The sequence below is a fragment of the Mobula hypostoma genome, chromosome 16 (assembly GCF_963921235.1).
Source record: "Mobula hypostoma chromosome 16, sMobHyp1.1, whole genome shotgun sequence".
NCBI classification, from domain to species: domain Eukaryota; kingdom Metazoa; phylum Chordata; class Chondrichthyes; order Myliobatiformes; family Myliobatidae; genus Mobula; species Mobula hypostoma.
The window spans coordinates 37,745,230-37,769,054 of NC_086112.1; the positions used below are offsets into that span (position 1 = coordinate 37,745,230).

General features: G+C 38.2%; 1 protein-coding gene across 7 annotated transcripts in view; it reads right to left on the minus strand.

The window, feature by feature from the left end:
* The window catches only part of LOC134357338 (protein prune homolog 2-like), a 338,972-nt gene that overhangs the window by 57,703 nt on the left and 257,444 nt on the right, over positions 1–23,825 (minus strand). For 6 of the 7 annotated variants that reach the window (XM_063068774.1, XM_063068772.1, XM_063068773.1 and 3 more), the window contains 2 exons: positions 11,880–11,959; positions 1,532–1,753 (listed from right to left, as the gene is read on the minus strand). In XM_063068774.1, the coding sequence (XP_062924844.1) occupies positions 1,532–1,753; positions 11,880–11,959 (302 nt within the window). Of the gene's footprint in view, positions 1–1,531; positions 1,754–11,879; positions 11,960–17,447; positions 17,497–23,825 lie in introns of those variants that run through there. The other variant, XM_063068776.1, reaches the window with a different exon arrangement.

Here is a 23,825-nt window from a genome sequence, read left to right on the forward strand (position 1 = left end):
CCCTTGGACAACATCGGTGTCGTGGAGAGGGGAGACTTGCAGCATGGGCAACGGCCGGTCTTCCATACAACCTTGCCCAGGCCTGTGCCCTGGAAACCTTCCAAGGCGCAAATCCATGGTCTCACGAGACTAACGGATGCCTATTTATGTGCTGTATGGGCCTTGTGCTGTGTATGATTGTTGGTACTGTGTTTTGCACCCTGACCTTGGAGGAACGCTGTTTCACTTGGCAGTATTCATGTATGGTTGAATGATAATTTAATTTAAACTTGAACTTTTAGTATAATATTTTTGGTTTATATGATGTATGTGATGTATGTTGCTTGGGTGCCCCGTGGTCCAGAGGAACGTTGTTTCATTTGGTTATGTATATGTATAGTCAGATGACAAAAAATTTGAAGTTGATGGAAATTACGAGATATTTTGGTAGAAACTATAACATAATTGTGGAACAATATCACTTTAGAGAGCATTAAAATGCAAAATGCACTGATCATGCACAGTACGTGATTAACATCAAAGAAGACACTGGATGATAAAAAAAGAACAATTTGCATTGTCACTATGTACACAACTGAAGAAACAGGTACAAAACTTACCTTCCAGATGAATGTGGCAGGAAAATTAGCGAATACGCAGCTGGATACTGGGGCATCTGTGTCACATATGTTAGAGCACATATAGAAAGACATAAAGGTGACTGCACTCTAATTACCACAGCACATAGCACAGGTTTTTATCTCGATTATTATCACTGAATTCATTGGAGGGAATGAAGAAAGAAAGATGGCAAAAGGCCAGTCATATGTTTCAATGTGAAATGTATAAGACTTGCATTTTTACATTAAGGTTTCATAACGTAGAGGAACAGACTTAACACGAGACCGAAACTACCCTCAAATATGGGTGCAATCCCAAATTTGACATTCTTCCACATTACATGCATTTTACTTGCTATTTTGTCATGACTGGTCATCTAAAGATTTTGCTACCAAGGCCTGAAGCAACAATGATGGTCAAATTCGAATGGTCAGACTTGTGATATTGAAGTAATACATGATTACTTAAGTTCATGGACGAGATGAGCCAAAGGGCTTCTTTCTATGCTGTAGTGCTCTATGAGTACTGTTTAATGAAAAATGCCATATGCCCTGCAACCTACTATTATCGATACTTTGCCACTCAGGAAATGTGAAGTGATACTTGTTGTATTTCTGTTTGCACTTTTTGATGCAGAATGATTTCTCTCTTAAAACTTTTACAATAATCTCACAATATTCTGAGTAAAGTCCCATCTATTCTTTTTTGGGAAGATAGTATGATATATGGGGTAGCATTGGCCAACAACATGAAAACTGACTCTTTCAACATGACTCAGTTAGCTTGCCACTTATAATTTTCATCAAAGCACATCCAAAGTAATAAAAGCAAGAATAAATCAGTAATGATCTGTTGAAGCAGAACCTTGGAGAAATATCTTTGAAAGAACTCATATAGCTCTTAATAACAGTTGATCTTAATTTGTTTTTACCTTCCCACTCCAGTTCATTACCCTGCCCTGAGTATTCAAGCGAATCTGCTTCATCGGGAGTCTCAAGATCATCTACATTGATGTCAAGATCTTCGGGAGTATCAAGGTTATCATCAGAAAGAACTGAGCCTTCACTTTGGTCAAGTGAAAGGCTGATTTCAGGAGCTATAAGCTTTTTCTTCCCAGGGTGTGTTCCATTGAGATCCAGGGAATTTGGTGGTTCTGTGTAAGATAAAAGAAAATAGTTAGGCTATTTAGATATCTATTTTTGCTAGTTCTCAATTTGCTGCTCTTTTGTATTTTCAGTCACCCCCTTTGCCAACAAATAGCAAACAATTTAATATACACATATAATCACCAATAATAATACATGTCATAAACAATTATTCAGATTAAAGCTTCAAATATTTTCCAAATTTTAATGCAAGTAGATGTCTCACCATCATTTAAAAAATTTTTCTCAAGGTTATCCATAAGACCATAAGATAAAGGAGCAGAAGTCGGCCATTCGGCCCATCGAGTCTGCTCCACCATTTTATCATGAGCTGATCCATTCTCCCATTTAGTCCCACTCCCCCGCCTTCTCACCATAATCTTTGGTGCCCTGGCTACTCAGATACCTATCAATCTCTGCCTTAAATACACCCAATGACGTAGCGAGGAGTATGGAACTATATTTATCCAAACTATATTTTATCCAAACTCACAATCCTACTAGTAACATCAACAATTGTTGTTTGCTGACACTAACATAGCAGAAAGATAGAAATTTCAATCTAAATTTTTTCCCACTACAATCACAGCACTAAAGAATACCGTTGAAAATCTAGCTGCAGATTCCAGCATTTGCAGACTTCTGTCCTTGAACAATGGTTTTTATTGATCTACAAAGTAGATCTCAGAAAGCCAACATCTATTTTCATCCTGAGGCCTGAGCATTATCATTAAAAAGTGGAGAATGCAGCCTGAGCAGGCTGTGTAGTGTTATTACTGAACTAAATAGGAGAGATAAATGAGAGAGTCATGCATGATAATGGGCCATAAACAGATAACAAGAGGTGGTGGTTCCAGTAACATCCCCATTTTTCACCGCAGTGGGGATATTACTGTACAAGTGGTGCAAAAGACTAGGCTGAAATTTTCGCAACCATGGTTAGCCAGAATCATCAAGTGGCTGATTCTTTTCTGCCTGTTCCTGAGATTCAGCCTGGTAATGCTGAAATCAAGGGGCTTCACAAGGAAGACTTTGCAATGGTTAGAGCCAGTCTTCACACAAAATACGAGTAAACCTATCTCCACAAAATCTTCCACTTAAATCAACCAATATCAGTGGCCTCTCTCGGGTCAATATCCCCCAATGTTGGGTACCTGGTTACAGGCAGTTATTTATTTTACTTGCACGTCTAGAACCAGATGCCTGAAACAGCTCTGGTTTGAGCTCTACATGGGAAGAAATCAGTTGGCGGATGGAAGAAATGATTCAGGGATGTGCTCAAAGCCTCCATGAAGAAATGTAACATCTTCATTGACTTCTGCAAATCTCCACTCCGTGACCTCTCAGTGTGGAGAGGAAGCATTCTGGTTGCTAGTGAAGACTGAGTGCATGCACCAAGAGTTTAGTAACTTTAGAGAGGGGGAAGCTAAACATCAGTGAGAGTAAAATAGAAGATGGCATAGCGCTGCCAACAAGAGTAAGGGAAAACTGAAAGTAATATCAACCTATTAAGATGAAGACACTATCCCGTGAAAGAGTAGCATCATTGGGGCCCAACATAGCAATCTGTGAATATAGCCAGAGAAAGCAGGTGAGGTACTACATTCTCATGCGTATTCACTATTGACATTAAAAGGACATTATAATTGGCAAATTCTGGGTGAGGAGTGGTAAAATTTAGAACAAATTAGCTGTTTTTTATTAGATGTCAAGATATTAGGTAGTAAAATTTCTTAATGGACTTCCAGGCAGATAAACCCATGGCATGTTGAGGTTAGCACTGAAGCACGAGAAGAAAAGACTGTTCTAATCGAAATATACAAACTTGCTCTGGTTGCAGGTGAAATCTCAGATGCATGGAGAACCATATATGTGGTACCATTGTTCATGAAATTCAGCAGGGAAAAGCCATGGGATTACAATCCCATGCATTCACCATCTGTGGAAAGGAAGTTACTGCAAAAAATATTCTGAGCTATTGGAACTATTCTGCACTTAGTAGGCCAGACATTAATCAAAGCAAATCAGTCTGATTTTGTCAGGGGTGATTCCATTTCACCAATCTGACTGAATTTTTTGGTTGAAAAAAGTGCATCAATGAAGATAGCACAGTTCATGTAGTCTATATAGACTGTTGCAATGATCGAAAAGGCAAGAGCGCATGTAATACTGGATGGATTGGATCCAAAACTGGCTTTGTAATATGAGGCAATGGGTGATGATCGAGGATTGCTTCTGTGAATGGAAACCTGTGACTATGAGTGTACACTGAGAACTTGCGCTGGAACCTTTGTTGTGTGCAATATACATGAATGATTTGGATGCAAATGTAAGGGGTATGATTAGCAAGTTTACAAATGATACGAAGATTGGTAATGCCTGATGATGTAGAGGGTCATCCCAACAATAGAAGAATGCAAATGAATTGGTAGGATGAAAAGAGGTAATTGCAGATGGAATTTAATCTCAAAAAAGCTGAGATGATGCATATTGGGAAGACTAATATGGTGGACATGGCAGGATCCTATGGAAGTACAAAGCAAAGGTATCTTAGTCCACATCTCCAAGAATGCCTGAAAGTGGCAGCACAGGTAAATTTACCTTTAATAGCCAGGGCACAGAATATAAAAGCAGAGAGATCATGGTACTACTATGTAACGATTGTTTAGGCTGCAGCTCAAAAGTTAAAAGGTAAAATTTTATTATCGAAGTATGCATGCAGAATACAACTCTGAGATTTGTCGTCATCAAATAACTATAAAATACACAAAACCATAGAAGTAGTTGAAAAAAGACATCAATGCCCGCCATATAAAAAGAAAAAGAACTTGCAAACCCAAGGAAGAATGGGCGAGAACACAAAAACATAGAACTGGAAGAGGCCAATATGAACTACAGTCCAATCCATACATCCCAGAATTTCAATAGCATCTCCAAGAGCATCGGGACCCAGAGACTCCTCCGATAGTAGTGACACGGACAAGCAGCCCCTCCGAGGATGGAGTAGGAAGCACGAGATTGCATTAGAGAGGATATATACAAATATATTTATAGGCATAGATAGGCACCTTGACCACATGGTGGAAATAAATGAAATGTAACCACCCTTCTTTGAGCTAGGACAGTCTCCACTCACCTAGTGTACATAACAGTAAACAGTAGAGTGCAAGGTATTGTGAATATTTCTCTCTCCACGCTGGAAGGAGCCACATACATAATACTTGATTACTAAGGTCAAAGAGGCAGCATAGGAAATGGCAACCTCATTCTGCTCATGGACCACAGTTGTAATTTAAGAAGATTTTAATGAAAAATGATTTCCCTAACAAAGACATCATTAACCAGAATTCTTGGGTTTAGGTTGAGGTTAAGTGTTGAAGAGAATTTGAGGATTTTTTTCCCCACCCACCCAGACAGGCATTGAAATCTGGAAGACACAGCTTGAGAGAAGCAGAGGCAAATATTCTCATAACATTTAGGAAGTTTTTAAATACAGTGCCTGTTAAAAAGTATTCACATTCCCCCCCCCCCCACCCCCGTAAGTTTTCATGTTTTATTGTTTTGCAACACTGAATCACGGTGGATTTAATTAGTCTTTTTTTTTGACATTGATCAACAGAAAAATACTTTTGTATCAAAGTGAAAACAGATCCCTACAAAATGATCTGAATTAATTTCAAATATAAAACACAAAGTAATTGATTACATAAGTATCCACCCCTTTGACATGACACACCAATCATCACAGGTGCAGCCAATTGGTTTTAGAATCACATAATTAGTTAAATTGAGATCAAGGTGTTTTAATTGCTTGTAGTAAAAATACACCTGTATCTGGAAGGTTCAACTGCTGGTGAGTCAGTATCCTAGCAAAGACATTAGCATAAAGACAAAAGGACACTCCAAGCAACTCCGTGAAAAAGTTATTGAAAAGCACGTCAGGAGATGGGTACAAGAAGATTTCCAAGTCACTGAATATCCCTTGGAATGTAGTTCAGTCAATCATCAAGGAATGGGAAGAATATGGCACAGCTGTACATCTGCCTAAGCAGGCTGACCTCGAAAACTGTGTGACTGTGCAAGAAAGGAATTAGTGACAGAGGCTTTCAAGAGACCCATAACAACACTGGAGGAGTTACAAGCTAAGACTAAATGCTATGTTTGGCCACACATCATCAAAGATGCACCATCCCAATCGTGAAACATGGTGGTGGCTGCATCATGCTGTGGGGATGCTTCACTGCAGTAAGCCCTGGAAGGCTTGTGAAGATAGAGGATAAAATGAATACAGCAAAATAGATGGAAAACTTGGAGGAAAACTTGATACAGTCTGCAAGAGAACTGGGATCTGGAAGAAGATTTATTTTCTAGCAAGACAATGACCCCAAGCATAAAGCCAAAGCTACACAAGAGTGGCTTAAAAACAACAAAGTTAATGTCCTGTAGTGGCCAAGTCAGAGTTCAGTCCTCAATCCAATCGTTGGCTGGATTTGAAAAGGCCTGTTCACTCATGATCCCCATGCAATCTGACAGAGCTTGAGCAAATTTGTAAAGAAGAATGGGGGGGGGCAGTGGGGAGGGGGGGAGAGAAATGCAAGGTCCAGATGTGCAGACTCAAGTCTGTAATTGCTGCAAAAGGTGCATTCTCCAAATACTGACTTGAGGGGGGTGAGTAATTATGCAATCAATTATTTTGTGTTTAATAATTGTAATAAATTTAGACCACTTTGTAGAAATTTGTTTTCACTTTGACATGAGAGAATTTTCTTTTCCTCTTGATCAGTGTCAAAAAAGCCAAATTAAATCCACTGTGATTCAATGTTATAAAACATGAAAACTTCTAAGGGAGGTGAATACTTTTTATAGGCACTGTAAGCATTTTATGCCACAGATGGCTACAAAAAGAGGCATCGGTATGTATGTACATGACAATCAGCATTTGCCTGGTGGGCCAAAGGGCCTGCGTACATTCTGTGAACCTGTGACACACAGAAGCCCGGCAAAAGGAGCACACCACCTCAAAAACTCCCCACCCACCAGCCCAGATAGACAGGCTCCAGCCTCCATCAGTGAGAGAGTCTGTAGATGACTCATTAGCCTTGGTAGACACTCCAGTATCCACAAAACCAGAGTAAATGCAAGACATCCTCAATCCTAAAGGGACTGACTACAAAGAATTAGCTGGCAAATAGGAAACTCTGGTAGTTATTACATAAGATAGGTTGAGCCAACTAGGGCTTTTCTCTTTGAAGCAAAAGAGGATTGGAGTATCGATTGAGTGGATAGCAGGAAACTTTTCCCAGAGTGGAAATGACTAATACCAGGGGAAGAATTTTAAGGTGATTGGAGGCAAATATAGGGTATATGTCAGAGTAGGTTCTTGACACAGTGGTGAGTGCATGGATTAACCTGCTGGGGTGGTGGTAGAGGTAGACATATTTGGGGCATTTAAGAAACACTTAGATAGGCATGTGGACATTAGAAACATTAGCAGCTACTGTATGTAGAAGTGAAGTCTTAGATTGATCTTAGAGTAGGCCATAAGATCAGCACAGCATTGTGGGTTGAAGTTTGGGCACTGTGCTGTGGTGTTCTATGTAAGGTGAGTCCTTTGTGGACAGCACCACTGGTCTGTGTCTTTCCTCATGTCAAAATCCCTATAACTACACCCCTCTTCATAAACATAAAGATGTGCGCGCGCACACACACCTTAATATACAGTTAAGCTCTCTCAGTGACAATCTATGAAATTTACAACAGGCTTGGGCCGGCTGGTGGCGCAATGATATCGGCGCTGGACCCGGGAGCGGAGGTAACCGGGTTCGAAACCAGTCGGGTCCGCTCCCAAGTACGCTTTCCATCCGTGTCAGGTTGTGTTGAGATCGCAACTCGACGTCGTAAAATCAAGGGAAAAATACTGCGAAAATGCCTGTGTGAGCAGTGGCGTGCCATACAGTCTCTCTCTCGCTCGGCGCCTTGTAAAAGCCATGAAAAAACGGATGCATGCACGCACATGCACAGACTCGCATGCACGCCAAAAAAAAGGAAATTTACAACAGGCCACCAAGAACCTTGACACTTGTATTGCAAAGGTGTTGCGAATATTTTTAGCTCCACTCTGGAACTAGCCAGATACATAATAGTTGATTACTCAGGTCGACTTTGCAGCACAGGAAATTGCATTCTTATTCTTCTTATAGACTGCAGTCGTAACTTGAGATTTCAATGACAACAGCCTTACCAAGTACAATTATCTCACACCTTGTTCTTTACTCAGCTTCTTGTGGAATAATTGCTTCCTGAACAGACTGGTTGGAAGTGGAACTGTCCCAAAAACATTTCTCACACTATTCTCTTATTCTCTTCCAGCATCTCAAAGACTTGTCCACTCAATTTTTTTCTAGACATGCTATATTCCAAGAGGAATGCCTAACAGAACCTTGCCTTAAAGTAAATTTATGCAGCAACCTTTAAGACAACAAAATAGCCTTTAGCAATTGCAATACTATTCACTGCAGACCTTTGCAGAAACACTGAATACTTAAAATAAAAGAACTGGTTAGGAAACACAAATTAATAACTAACTTGCAAGTAAAGGATGACCTTCTTAATAATTATGGTGAGAATCTCTTTGATGCTGCACAGAAATTAGACATGAGGTTAAGACTGGGTGTTATCTGGCACCTTTGGTGTGGTCACTAGCTCTGCAGGCCTCTGCGGTGTGCATACAGCATTGGGCGTTTGGGTTTCTTGAGCACCTATATTTATTAATTGTTGTGTTAACCAGAGCTGTTAAGCCCTTGTGTTTTCTGTTTAATCTTTTCAAGTTTACTGTGATTGGCACCGGTTTTTCCGCTTCCTACGATTATTTAATTCGGACTCTCGATTAGCGCTGCTCGGAGTCCTTGTGCGTCTAGAGTGATTTGTCTTACGGTGTTGCTTGGTCATGCCACCGAGACTCTGTTAATATTCCTATGCATGACCTCGTTTCCTTCTCCACATGGGAGTCTGTCATATTCCTCTGCACCTGGGTTGAGTCACTGCCATCGTATTTTGGAATGGGCAACGTATCAATATTTCGTACTGGCAGTCATTTACCATCCAGACACACAATTCAAAACATATTATGCGGATGCTACTTGGATGTCTGGGGTGCATGAGGATTCAAAGATACAGATACTAAGTAATTAAGGTTCCTAACAATTTATCTTTTTTAAACAGAAGTATCATTCTACATGTTCACCCCTAGCCTAAAGTACCCGCAATGCCATATTCAGCTTTGCTGATGACACCACTGTCGTGGGCCGAATCAAAGGTGGTGATGAATCAGCATACTGGATGGAGATTGAAAATTTGGCTGAGTGGTGTCATAACAACAACCTCTCACTCAATGTCAGCAAGACCAAGAAACTGATTATAGACTTCAGGAGAAGAAAACCAGAGGTCCATGAGCCGGTTCTCGTTGGAGGAACAGAGGTGGAGAGGGTAAACAACTTTAAATTCTTGGGTGTTACTATTTAAAGAACCTGTCCTGGATCTAGCAATTGCAAAGAAAGCACGGCAGCGCCTCTACTTCCTAAAGAGCCTGCGGAGATTCGGCATAACATCTAAAACTTTGCCAAACTTCTATAGATATGTAGTGGAGAGTATATTGACCGCTGCATCATGGCCTGGTTTGGTAAGCACCAATGTCTTTGAATGGAAAAGCCTACAGGAATTAATGGATTTGGCACAGTACATCATGGATAAAGCCCTCCCAACCATTGAGCATATCTACTTAAAATACTATCATAGGAAAGCAGCATCCATCATCAGACATCCCCACCGCCCAGGTCATGCTCCCTTCTCGCTGCTGCCATCACGGAAAAAGTACAAGAGCCTCAGGACTCGCACCACCATGTTCAAGAACAATCACTACCCTTCAACAATCAGGCTCTTGAACCAAATCATCCATCCACTGGGGACATTTATTAGGTGTGCTGTGTACGCAGAGCCCTTAGTATTATTAAGAATCACACCCATCCACCCAGCATCCTCTTTGACTTTCTACCATCAGGCAGGAGACTAATACACATAAAAACAAGAACTGACAGGATGGGAAACAGATTCTTCCCCAGGCCATTAGGCTTCTGAACTCCCTGCCGCATTGTATTTGAAGTGTCACTGGATTTTATCCTTGCCTTCATAAGTTACTGTGTGTTATGTGTACTACTGTGCTTGATACACTGGTTCGGAGAAACGTAGCCTCGTTTCTACATACATTATAAATGTTCATTATATACATAACTGTATCAATGACAATAAACTTTACTTAACCTGAAAGGGTATAACTACACTCACTTGCCCCATCATTGAAATGTTCCTACAACCAATGATTTCACTTTAAGGACTCTTTATCTCATTATTTTACATACTTGCTATTTATTGCTATTTATTTATATTTGCATAGTTTAACTTCTGCACACTGGTTGATCTTTCATTGATCCTGTTATAGTTAATATTCTATGGAGTTGCTGAGTATGCCCACAAGAAAATGAATTTCAGTGTTGTATATGGTGACATATATGCACTTTGTTAGTAAAATTTACTTTGAATAATACTAAATTCTACAGCCCATATCAGAGCTCAGCATTTCATCCCTAAGTAGTTCTGGTTTATTCTCCTCCTTTATAATCGTTAAAATCTTTCTCCTTGACCCAACTTTGGTCATGTTGTCTAACTTCTCATGTATCTCAATGTAACATTGTCTATGAATGGCCATATGAAACACCTTGGGATGTATTACTTAACTAACTACAGGCATAATTGTACTTGCTATCTCATACAACAAAGAAGGCATTAACTTCCAGTAGGATGCTATGTCAACCAAAGGTGTTATTGTCTTTTTAAAAAAAAACATTTTTTACAATTGAAAGACCCTGCTGGAGATTATTAACTTAAAGTATTGTAGATCTATCCCATCATCAATTTGCTTGTTGGTGTAGAACCTGAAGGAGTTGGGAGTTGGACTTGGTGCAGACTGTGATGCTGCCCACAACAGAGAAGCAGAAGTATGCAGACTAGCAGTGAGTGATCATCTTAGTTGTTTTTCTTGTGATCTCAAGACCCTGCTTGTCACTGTCAATGTGGAATGCTGCTAGTCCAATTCATTGGTTTATTGACAAATGGCGGGGAACTGTGTGGCCTCAGTTATAGTGAGGACAAGGCCTCAAGCCGCAGTGTTGCCTACTTGCAGCCGCCCAGGGGGAGGCATTAGAGTTGGGCATTCCTCCCAAGTGCTGGAAGTGGGTGGCGCATTGTTCGTGCTGGAGTTGGGGCTATACCCAGTGTTTGCTCAGCAGAAGTCAAGCTGTGTTCAACTGCAGACTGCTGCAACATTCATGGACTTAGGGACTCAAACTATTTTTTTATGACTGTATTTTACTGTTATCTTGTATGTGTTTGTTATTTTATGTGTACTATATGTGCCTTGTGCTGTGTTTGACTGTTGGAACTGTGTTTTGCATCTTGGCCCTGGAGTAACACTGTTTTGTTTGGCTGTATTCATGTATGGCTGAAAGACAGTTAAATTTGAACTTGACAATATTACTAAACAAAATTTCACAAATAGTGTAAATACATATTTACAGATCATGAACGTAAATAACAAGAGGTTTAGTTTCATGCCACTGTTATTTGGCATTACTTAGAAGATTAAGATATCAAATAGCCCAATAACTTCACATAAATTTGTCCCTGTATAATTTTGTACTCTTGTATAATTTATGTTTTTCTCATTGTTTCTAATGTTATAATAACTACTGCAATAAGTTCTTCATTGCACGTCTGCAGAGACATATTTGTGCATATAAAAATACATTCAACTCTGACTTTAAATATCAAATTCTAGTGATTCCAGGTTCCAAATATAGACCACATAAGCAGTGAAACAAGGTCAGAAGGAACTGGAAGAAAATAAGTGATTCATTCTATGTAAGTAATTTGTTATTTTATGCCCGGCAGTGTGTGGCTTGGAGGTCTTGAAGATGTGTTTTGGTTCCTGCAAAATGATGAGTCATATTTACTGTGCCGTTGATTCTCAGCACATAATTTAGCAGGTTATTTATGGAAATGAATTAATCAGACTGTTCCTACCAGGTCTGCTTTCTTCTGCTAAGGGACTTAGCCCACCCTCATCAAAGGGGATGTCCATTCCCACATCCTCTGTCACTGATCTGTAAAAGACAAACACATCAAAGTAACTGTGAAAATTAATGCAGTGTTGATGTGTACATATCATTGACAAGTTAACATTCTTTTCAAGTTTGAATTTCAGAAATACTAAAAAGAAAATCTTTGACATGTTGCACATTAATAATTTCAGAATGTTTCAAATGCATTACAAATTGTTCTGTATTGTAGGAACCATATTAACCATGTTGTAACCTGCATAATCCCAAGCTGGGCATCAAAGTAGCACAGCAGTTGGCATGAGGCAATCACAGCTCAGGGTGACGGAGTTTGGAGTTTGTACGTCCCCATGAGCATATGGGTTTCCTTGGGGTGCTCGGATTTCCTTTCATAGTCCAAAGATGCACCAGTTAGTAGGTTAATTGGTCACTGTAAATTTCCTGTGATTAGGCTAGGGTTAAATTGGTGTGTTGCTGTTGGCACAGCTTGAAGAGCCAGAAGGGCCTATTCTGCACCGTAAGTCTAAATAAAATTTTAAAAAATAAAACCATCAACATGGCAACAATTAAATGTGTTTATTCAGTGCTGATTGTTCATTGTTAAACTATTAATACTCAATGGTTAAACGTTGGATGGAACACAGAGACAACACTTCTGTTCTTCAAAATATTGGACCAGATCATCCAATCTGACATTTGCCTGTCATTTACTTTTCACCTATGGCCTTGTGTTCAGTGGACCAATTATCAATACGTAGGAAAAGTCAATGACAAACAATTACGCTCATGATCATGTAACAATTGATTTTACAGATGATTAACATGCCAGACTTTGCTGTCATTTCTTGCTTCTGCCCATTTTTGGGATGGGGAGGGCCTCTTTTCAGCCCTCCCGCTTCAATTTGCCTACAGTCACAGCAGGTTAACAGCATATGCCATTTCATTGGCTCTTTATTCAATTGTGGAACATCTGGACAATGAAGGTGCACACATCATAATGCTCTTCATTGACTATAGCTCAGCATTCAACATCATCATCCTCTCAAAATAATCACTAAGGTCCAAGACCTAGGCCTTGATTCCTCCTTGTGCAACTGGATCCTTGATTTTCTCACTTACAGACCCTAGTCAGTATGGATTGGCAACACCATCTCTTCCACAATCACTATCAACAAGGCTGTGTGCTTAACCCCCTGTTCTACTCGCTTTATAGCTATGAATGTGAGACAGCTCCAATTCTATATTTGGTGATAACACCACAGTTGTTCGCTGAGGCAAAGATGGTGGCTAATCAGCATATTGGAGATTGAAAATCTTGTTGAATGTCAGCAAAACCAAAGAGCTGATTATTGACTACAGGAGGAAGCAACTGGAGGTTCATGAGCCAGTCCTCATTAGGGGATCGGAGGTGGAGAGGGTCAGTAGTTTTAAATTTCTTGACGCTATTATATCAGAGGATCTGTCCTGGGACCAGCATGTACTGTAAGTTCCATCACAAAGCAGGCACAACAGCACCTCTACTTTCTTAGAAGTTTGTGCAAAATCAGCATCTCACATAAAAGTTTGACACACTTCGATAGATGCATGGTGGATAACATCAAGGACCTCACCATCCAGGCCATGTTCTCCCCTTGTTGCTGCCATCAGCAAAGAGGTACAATAGCCTTAGGTTCCACACAACCATGTTCGGGAACAATTATTACCCTTCAACAATCAGGCTCATGAAATGGCATGAATAACTTCACTTAACTCTGAAGTTATTCCGCAATCTATAGACTCACTTTCAAGGACTCTACTGCTCATGTTCTCAGTACTTACCTATGTTATCTGCAGAGTTTGTCTTTTGCCTATTGTTTGGCAGTCTTTGTGTGTATTTTCACCAGAGCAACACCCCAATATTATAGTACTCAACAATGACTCTGAGATTAAAGTGCTATCATTTGAATCCCTTACAGAACTACTAAAATCAAACTTAATAGAAAGGCAGACCACATTACCCAGTAATCTCTTACAGAGATTTCAATTCCCACGATATTTCTGAGAATTGTAATCTTTTGTAATTAACAAAATGAATTCCCAGATCTAATTAGAATGAGTGATTGATAAAACATTACATTAGTAATTGAAGACATTTGTTGTGCTGAGTTTATGTAGGTCCTGTTAATTTACAGATTGGCTTGTTAAATTAAAGTTATGCTTTAGCATTACATTTTAAGAAACTTCCCTTCAGGATCTATTTTTCTTCATGATTTTAACCTACCAATGAAACACAAGAATCTAGCTCTCTTGTTTTTAAAGCTACTGAAGCTGACTTTGCAACAAAATTTGGCTTTGGAAGTCAAAAGAAAGGGAACTGGAAGCTTTTGTAACTGACATGGAGACGGATATCTTTATTTAAAGAATGTTGCCACTGCCAGCAGGTTTAAGATGAATGTACAAAATAGAATTATCCAATGCAATGATTTAACTAGTCCTTGCTGCTTTTATTTAAATATGAAAATAATTTTAATGCATAATTTCTATTTCTAGTCTGGACATAGAAAAGAATATTTAAAAATATATATAATGAAAATGAAGAAAAGACCAAAGAAAAAGTAAAGTACAAACACAAATAAATGATGAAAGAATTCAGTAGCAACTGTAAATGCTGGAAAAAAAAACTCAGAAATGAGATTCAGTTAATGTTTTAGGTTTGACCATTTGGTAGACCTGAGGAAGGGAGAAATAAGTTAGTCTATGTAGCCTGGGTGGAGCAAAGGAAATTACTCTGACTGATTGAAAATACTGTATATGGCAGGTAAGGAAGAGGTTCAGTTATTATGGCTGTGTCAGTTTTGTTGTGTAGGTTCAGCCACACTGGAACATGTCTGGCAGGTATGGTTTTATTGTACATAGAAGATATAATTAGCCACCATTCAACAAGCTTGTTGATAATATTATCTCACCAAAGCCAAATCCATTCAGCAAGTATAAAGGAATTGCTAAGATGGGAACAATGCACAAAATGCTGAAGAAACTTAGCAAGTCAGATCGCATCAATGGAAGGAAATGGACAGTCAATACTTCAGGTCACGACCCATCCCCAGGTCAGTTAGCATATATGGGAGTAAACTGACAGTTGCTGCTTTGGGTCAAGACCCTTCCACAGTCTCAAAGAAGGGTCTCCACCTGAAATATTGACTGTCCATTTCCCTCCTTAGATGCTGCTTGAACTGCTGAATTCCTCCAGTATTTTATGTGTTGCTCCAGATTTCCAGCATCTGCAGTCTCTCCTGCGTCTCTGTTTTACTGCTTAGATGGGCATCTTGGGCAGATGGGCCAGCTGTGCTGAAATGCCTCTGTTTAGTGCTCTAGAACTCTTCTACCATGCAAAGAAAGAGAGCTGGCTTGGCACACAAGCTAACGTTCATGGAGTAGGAGTCTTTTCTTTAGATAACATTGGAAATCCATGAAATTGGACAATTTTCTAATTCCACAGAGAAAAATTACTAGAGATATCTGTAAAAATGAATTTTGAGGCTGCAAATCTTTTGCTAGGATCTTATAACTTTTCAGTTACATTTGGAGAGCAAAGTACGAGCTTCTGCTAGAAAGGGCTGCTGAAAGTAGCTAAGAACTGTCTATGTACAAACATTTGTGGAGTAAGTTTCAAAGACTAAGCATCATTAACATTATCTATCCCATCATTTGCTTCTTCCTTGCCTCTTCCATATTTTCATCATCCTTTTCTTTATAACACAGGAAGAATTTCCCTTTGTGAAATCCACCTTTACTGCCGCAAAGATTCAACTCCTCAAGAGAAGAATAGTTTGGTAATAACAGATTGCAAAAGACTAACAATATCTCGATGCAATCTGAGAGCCTTGCAATCATTTTAGCAAATGTGACTTTTGCCTTGCAGAAAAATCTCTGAAGTGCTCACTTCTTAACACTGCCCACTATAGAGTAGCATGGTTACCAGTGAAAATGGTAGAGGCAAGGAACTATGGGAAATCTAGCGTCGAAATTAGCCCAAACATCACATGCATGTTATGGATTTGGTTTGGATAAAGACCAACATCTAATAGGGAATTTTTCAAAATATGTGTTTTTTTGGAAGGGGAATATCATTCTACTTTTTTTCAGTTGGTATCACAAATATCTGAATTGAAGTGAAATTTACAACAGTATTCAGACCTCTTAGTTTTTCAGGTTTTAGTATTATTCTCAATTTTTTGACCTTTAAAAAGATTTACTAAATACTTTGGAAATTTTACAAAGAATTCATCTTGAATGTTGCTGAATAGAATTATTTTCTTCATAATTACTTGCCAATAAAATCACTTGTTTTTAACTGTTCCTCAGGAAATCAATCATAAACTTAGCCACTGAACTAGAGTTACTTCAATAATAGTTGTCAGGGTACTGTAGTCATCTCAAAAGCTACAGAAGGAGTTCTAAGAGACAGTGGTATCAAAGGGGCCAAGCTGCCTTCAGGCTGTACCAGTAATACAGATCTGAAACCCTAATACTGCTTTTAACTTTGCAAGCATCGGAACATTGTATGGTACACCAATGACGTGGTTAGGAATCACACCATTTATGAAAAGTGCACAAATACTTTTTTGATGATTTTCCATCTGTTTTAAATGTAAAGAAACAGATTATAGTACTGGCACAGTCAGGCAGAGCCACCAATGATGAAGACTTGTTCTTCAATTCAAATTCAAGTTAATAGAAACATAGAAACATAGAAAATAGGTGCAGGAGTAGGCCATTCAGCCCTTCGAGCCTGCACCACCATTCAGTATGATCATGGCAGATCATCCAACTCAGAACCCGGTACCAGCCTTCCCCCCGATACCCCCAATCCCTTTAGCCACAAGGGCCATATCTAACTCCCTCATATCTAATTTTCCCTTAATAGAAGGGAGAATTAGAAAGTTAATAGATATCAATGCTACTTGATCAATGTTTTATTTTTAATCTTACTATGGAGATTTACATATAGATAACAGTAATATAAGACACACAGCCTGATATTAAGAACCAGACATAACTGTTATAGTTTCTAATTATACATTTATGAGACATTTTTTCAAAAGGAGTCTTTCTAAATTCACAGATCTGTGCATGCCATAGCTAATTCGAAGGACTTGATTATTCCTTCACTACAAATGCATTTGATCATCTTAAGTGGTGAAAATTTATTATTAGGCAACAGGCACAATCAGTTAAGATTTTACTTCTGCTATCAATGAACAAGTATTGAAAGAATGAATTTTACAAAAATTATAAAAAATACCTGAATTAAACATAAAAGTGAAGATTAAGGTACCTTTTTAAAACTAGGAAATATATCTGAAAATTATCAAGGCAGCATCATTCATTTCACAAATAAGAACAGCCAAACATGCAATTCTTTACAAATGAACTCGTAGCAGTTTTGTAAATAATCCTACATGTGAGCATGTAAAAATCTATTGCAATAGGTGGTGAGACATAAATTAACATATGGCCATATAGCCTAAAGAATACTTAGATGTGTTCCCACACTCGAGTGGAACTGATTTCATCATTTTGGTGGAGAGCATTCTGACTGGTTGTCTCGGAGCATGGTATGGAGTCTGCACAACCACGTGATTGCAAGGGGAGGCTGCAGAGAGCTGTAACGTCAGCCGGCTCCATCACAGGCACAACCCTCTCCACCATCAAGGACACAGCATCCCTCACTAAGGACCCTTACTAACCCAGACATACCCACTTCTTGCTTAGTGGGGGAGAAGGTACAGGAGATTGAAGACCCACACTCAACAATTTAAGAACAGCTTCTTGCCTTATGCCATCAGATTTATGAATGCTCCATGAACACAACCTCCACATTCTTATGATTTGTACTATTATTTTAATATATATTTAATTTAATGTCTTTACAATGCTGTCACAAAACAACAAACTTCACACATATATGATCATGATAATAAACCTGAATATCACATGATTGTATTTCTGATTGATGGTATGTCCGCAGTGGAAATGTTTTGATGCTTTAATTCACTGGTCATACTAATACTACAAAGACCCAGCAACTGATGGGCATTATGGAACACATAGTCAAAAAGCAGTAAATGACAACATCCTAACACTTTATTACAAAAATGAGACCTAGCAAGTAAATAAATGTAAAATATGAAATAATTGGCCTCATCCATCTCAGTAATAATCTATGCTTTTTTTATTTGATTAAAAGCTATTTTAGTATTTAAAATACACATATCTAACATTTACAGATTAAAAGCTTTGGGAATGCTATTTGTTATGTGTACATATATAGCTATGATTTGTCCTTATTCATAGTTTTAATTGAAAGCTATTTTAATCATCTTTTTCAAAGAGGAGTTCAAACATCTTTTAAAACAGCAAGTATTGTTAAACAGAGCCAATAAAACAAACAGTGAATTTTTTTCAAGCTTTGCACAGACATTGCGGTGTACTTAGTATATTTTTTTATCTAATTTAACATTACTACTTAATAAAATATTTAAAATATAGGTTTCAGTATTTTTCAATATTCCTATTTCTGGATCCAATACTTCTGCATTTTGTTCTCTGCCATAGAATCATCACCCTCACATTCATTTTCTCCCTTTAGCTCTCAGAGTCTCGTACAGCATTCACAACCAGAACTTAAGCCTAACACTGCAGCAAGATGGAGACTAGTTATCACACTTATGACTGTAACAGGAGGTTAGAATCATATTCATGATTTTAATATTCACTCAAGATATAAATAGAAAAAATACCTAAGTACCTAAGCCCATTTTAATCCTTAACAAAATCATAAGAATTAACTAGTTTCCATTAATTTGTTAAGCCTTTCCTTCCTAATTCCTGAAATCAGTTCCTATCATTTCACCAACCACTGAATAGCGGAAATCTAACAAACAACTGTACCCTTACAGGAATTTTGACTTCATTAGCCTACTCTGCACATTTTACAAATGTAGCAGCAGTCCTACCAGCACAAAGTAACTGAAGAGATAAGGGGCACTGACATCCATTTGAAGAATTCATACTCACCTGACCTCTCGCGACTGGACTCACAGTTCAAAGTAAATGTTATTATCAAAGTACATACATATCACCCTATACAACCCTGAGATTCATTTTCTTGTGGGTGTACTCAATAAACCTATAGAATAGTAAGTATAACAGAATCAATGAAATCACCTAACTTAGGTGTTCAACTAGAGTGCAGAAGATAACAAACTGTGCAACTGCAAAAATAAATAAATAACGAGAATACGAGATATACTTGAAAGTGAGTCCATTGGTTGTAGGAGTATTTCAAAGATAGGGCAAGTGAAGTTGAATGAAGGAAGTAAATTTATTTATTGATTTTTCTTTACTAAATTGATTATTTTCATATTGTTTATTAACTACTGGCAGTTTAATATGTTCTAAATAAATAATCTTATCTTCTCAATTATTTTAAAATAACTTGATTTTCCCATTCCTTTCCAAATGTCTCTGATCATCAAAGACACATGGAAACAATGAAAAAGTATTCCATTATTACAAGGTCTTAAGGATATTCAGAAGTAATAATATAGGGACAGATCAGAGATCAACCATAAGCTATGGACTGGGTCCGATCCAATATATCCCAATAATATTAACGCACATCATTTTTTTAAGTTTATCTAATCACATTTTCTATATTAATTTAAAAATCAGCAAATGTCACAAACCCTGCCTTCTTTCAAAATAATTAGCATCTATAGTTTATGGTAAATCATTCAACATCAGTTTCAAAAATGAATTGTAAGAACAGAAAGTCAATAATTAAGGTCCATTTGATTGACAACACTTTTCCCCATATTTTTAATATGGTAAATATTATTCAAGGTTTCAGAGAATTTTAATTTCCCAAGAATTTCAGGAGACCATGGTAACAAGACAAGTGCATAACAAACACAATGGCCTTCTTTTCAGCCCAGAATGCAATTCATCTTCATATCATTGGCCAAGAAGCTGACCAAAGGATGTGGAAAAATAATCTCATTGACAGTCAAACAAGTTAGTTATCTGAAGTCATGACTTTCCTGTGATACTGATTTGTCCCTACTAAGTAAATATTTTGATTTTCCTTTTAGACCATAGGATATAGGAGCAGAATTAGGCCATTTGGTCCATTGAGCCTGCTCCACCATTTCCTCATAGCTGATCCGTTTTTCCTCTCAGCCTCAGTCTCCTGTCTTGCCTCCTGTATCCCTTTATGCCCTGACCAATCAAGGATATATCAACCTCTGCCTTAAATATAAAAAAAGACTTAAGACTTTGCAGCTGCCTGTGGCAATAAATTCCATAGATTTACCACTCTCCGGCTAAAGAAATTCCTCCTCATCTCCTTTCTAAAAGGACACCACTCTATTCTGAAGCTCTCTCTTCTGGTTTTAGACTCCCCCACAATAGGAAACATCTTTTCCACATCCACTCTAAAAGGCCTTTCACCATTCAATAGGTTTCAATTAGGTCACCCTTCATTCTTCTGAATTCTATTGAATACAGGCCCAGAACCATAAAACACTCTTCATATAACAAAAGGTTCAATCCTTGAATCATTTTTGTGAATCTCCTTTGAACCTACTCCAGTTTCAGCACGTCCTTTCTAAGGGGCCCAGAACTGTTCACAATACTCCAAGTGAGGCCTCACTAGTGTTTTATAAAGTCTCAGCATTACATCCTTGTTTCTCTACTCTAGTCCTCTCGAAATGAATACTAACACCACATTTGCCTTCCTCAAAACAGACTCAATCTCCAAATTACTCTTTAGAGAATCCTGCACAAGAACTCCCAAGTCAGTTTTTGTATTTTCCAGTTTTTGTATTTTCTCTCCATTTAGAAAAAAGTCAATCCTTTCATTTCTTCTACCAAAGTGCATAGCCATATGCTTCCCAACACTGTATTCTACCTGCCATTTTTTTGCCCATTCTTCCAGTCCAAGCCCTTCTGTAGTCTCTCTTCTACTTCCTCAAAACTACCCCCCTCCACCTACCTTTGTATCATCTGAAAATTTTGCAACAAAGCCATCAATTCCATCATCCAAATAATTGACATATAATGTGAAAACAGCTGGTCCCAACACAGACCCCTGTGGAACAATACTAGTTACCGGAAGCCAACTAGAGGATTTCTTCCTGCCAATTAGCCACTGTTTTATCCATGCTAGAATCTTTCCTGTAATACCATGGGCTTGTAGCTTGTTACGCGGTCTCATGTGTGGCACCTTGTCAAAGCCCTTCTGAAAATTCAAGTACACGACATCAAATGATTCTCCTTTGTCTATCCTGACAGTTACTTCTTCAAAGAATTCCAAGATTTGTCAGGCAAGATTTTCCCTTGAAGAAACCATGCTGACTACTGCCTATTTTATCATGTGCCTCCAAGTACCCTGAGACCTAATCCTTAATAATCAACCCCAACATCTTCTCAGCCACTGAGGTCAGACTAACTGGCCTATAATTTCCTTTCTTCTGCCTCTCTCCCTTCTTCAAGAGTGGAGTGCCATTTGTAATTTTCCTGTTTTAGGTCCTGTTAGTTCTTTTGATCAGTGATCATCAGCTACAGCCCAATGGGCAAGTCACAACAGTTTCCCCACTCAAGCTAAATTTAAAATTCAATTGAAATATTGGTACAAGAAATGTCATCAGAAACAGTTTGTGTGGTCCTTCATGACTCCTTTAAACTGTTTTGCAAATTTTATGAGGATGGTTGTTTTACTGGTCATGATCACAATCTCTGTACTTTGGTATGCAGTTAAAATAATGTGAAGCTAATCTTCATCGGGAATAGGGCTTTAATCTACCAGTATCAATACAAAGCAAAATAACTGCTCACACTTGAGCCAATCTTGCAATGTAATGTTTCCTGAACAGCTTGGTAAATTATACAGAAAATAAGATAACCAGTAAATTAATACAACAATTGAACCATACTCATTGTTTCATTCTGTTATTACAAGTCAGATTTAAGCATCCACTTCATTTAATCTGTTAAAATATTTTTCTCAAGATTCAAATTTGTTTTATTATTTCTGATTTTTCTCTTCGAGTTTTTACTCTCTGCTGTGAGATCATCAGTTCAAACCAGTTTTGAATGAAATACTGTGTTTTGAACTTTAAGCTAAAATACTATTAAAGCATGATTTGTGATCTATGAAATGTCTCCTGAAAAGTGAAAATAGAATATTCCATTAACAAAAAAAAATTCTTCTCTTTAGCTGTGATTTTTTAAATCTAGAAATTACTGTTGAAACATTAGAGTGCAAATGCTTCATAATTTATTGGGTCTCCCTCTTCTTTTTAAATTCGGCCTTAATGCCCAAAGTAGAAAACAAGGAATATATATGGATCATACAAAATGCTTAAGCAGCTAAGATCACAGTTAGTAGTTCCTAGAACATACTTTTTTCAAAATGTTTCATTGATAATATTGTTTAAAATAGATCTTCATTGCATAACTGCCACAGTGCCAAAAACCATTCATGTGAAGATTACTATTTATTTCAGCTCGAACTGGCATGATTTTTGATTATATGTGCTTTTGGATTTCAGCCTTTGCAAGACAATACACATTCTGTGCACCATCAATTGCATCCTGCCAAAAAAAAGTGTACATATAACTTGCTTATAATAAAAACAGTAGAACGATTGAGTATGGACTAGATGGCCTCCAATGGGTCAAAATCACAATGGTCTAATAAGTAAAGGGGAAGGATTCATGCTCCTTTCCCTTCCCCCCACCTTCTTATTCTGGCTTCTTCCTCCTTCCTTTCCTATCCTGATGAAGGAGTCATCTTGGCCCAAAGTATTGACTGTTCATTCCTCTCCATAGATGTTGTCTGAGCTGCTGAGCTCCTCCAGCATTTTGAGTTTGTTGTCTGCTAAGTGGTACATTATCTGCCCAGAGCTCTTCAATGTATCAGCTATCAAGAAACATTGAAATCAAGAAGCCCTGGACTTCCAGTTATGAAGTAGCAGATCCACTTGTGACAGCAGCATGGAGCTGTGGTAACCTCACAGATTTTAGTCAGGTGCTACAGGTCCTCTCAAATTTGCTGCAATTAGACTCAAGAAATCAGCCATCGAGTCTGTCCCAGGTTAACTTTGTACAAGATCTGCCAGTCCTTTGGTTTCCACAAGAAGAAATGGCAATGAAGTGAAGTGTGAAATGGGGTGAAGAGGAAGCAGCAGTTAATTTCCTTTCAATTTGTCAATTCAGTTGATTAAAATGGATTTAGATGTATTTAATTACATGTGAATGCTTTTACTGATTTTTTTAAATTGACCCTATAGCTCTTACTAATGCCCAAATTAAAGTTTGTAATTTCCAAAGTAATTCACAAGTAAAAAATTAACTCACAACTTTGACAGCTGGTGAACTGGACGGATGATCCAAGATACAGAAGCTGACATTTGCAGTCAGTCCTACACTAGGCCTCTTTGATCAACTTGGAAGACTTTGGCCAGGGCCAAGATGCAAGGAGCTGTATCTTTCAACATCACATGAATGCAAGTGTCTCACTCATCAGCAGAAGACCACCCTTCAGTACTTTAAAAACACTGCATTTCATTTTTATTATTTTTTATTTTGAGATACAGCACGGACCAGGTTTCTCCGGCCCAACGAGCTACACTGGCCACAGTGACCCACCTATTTAACATCACAGGACGATTTACAATGACCAAATAACCTACTTACTGGAATGTCTTTGGACTGTGGGAGGGAACCAGAGCACCTAGAGGGAAACCATGTAGTCACGGGGAGAACGCATAAACTTCTCACAGATAGCCAATTCCTCTTTAAGGTTCAGTAAATTTGTTAAAACTAACATAATCTCAGAACACACAGAATCTGAAATTATGTTCAT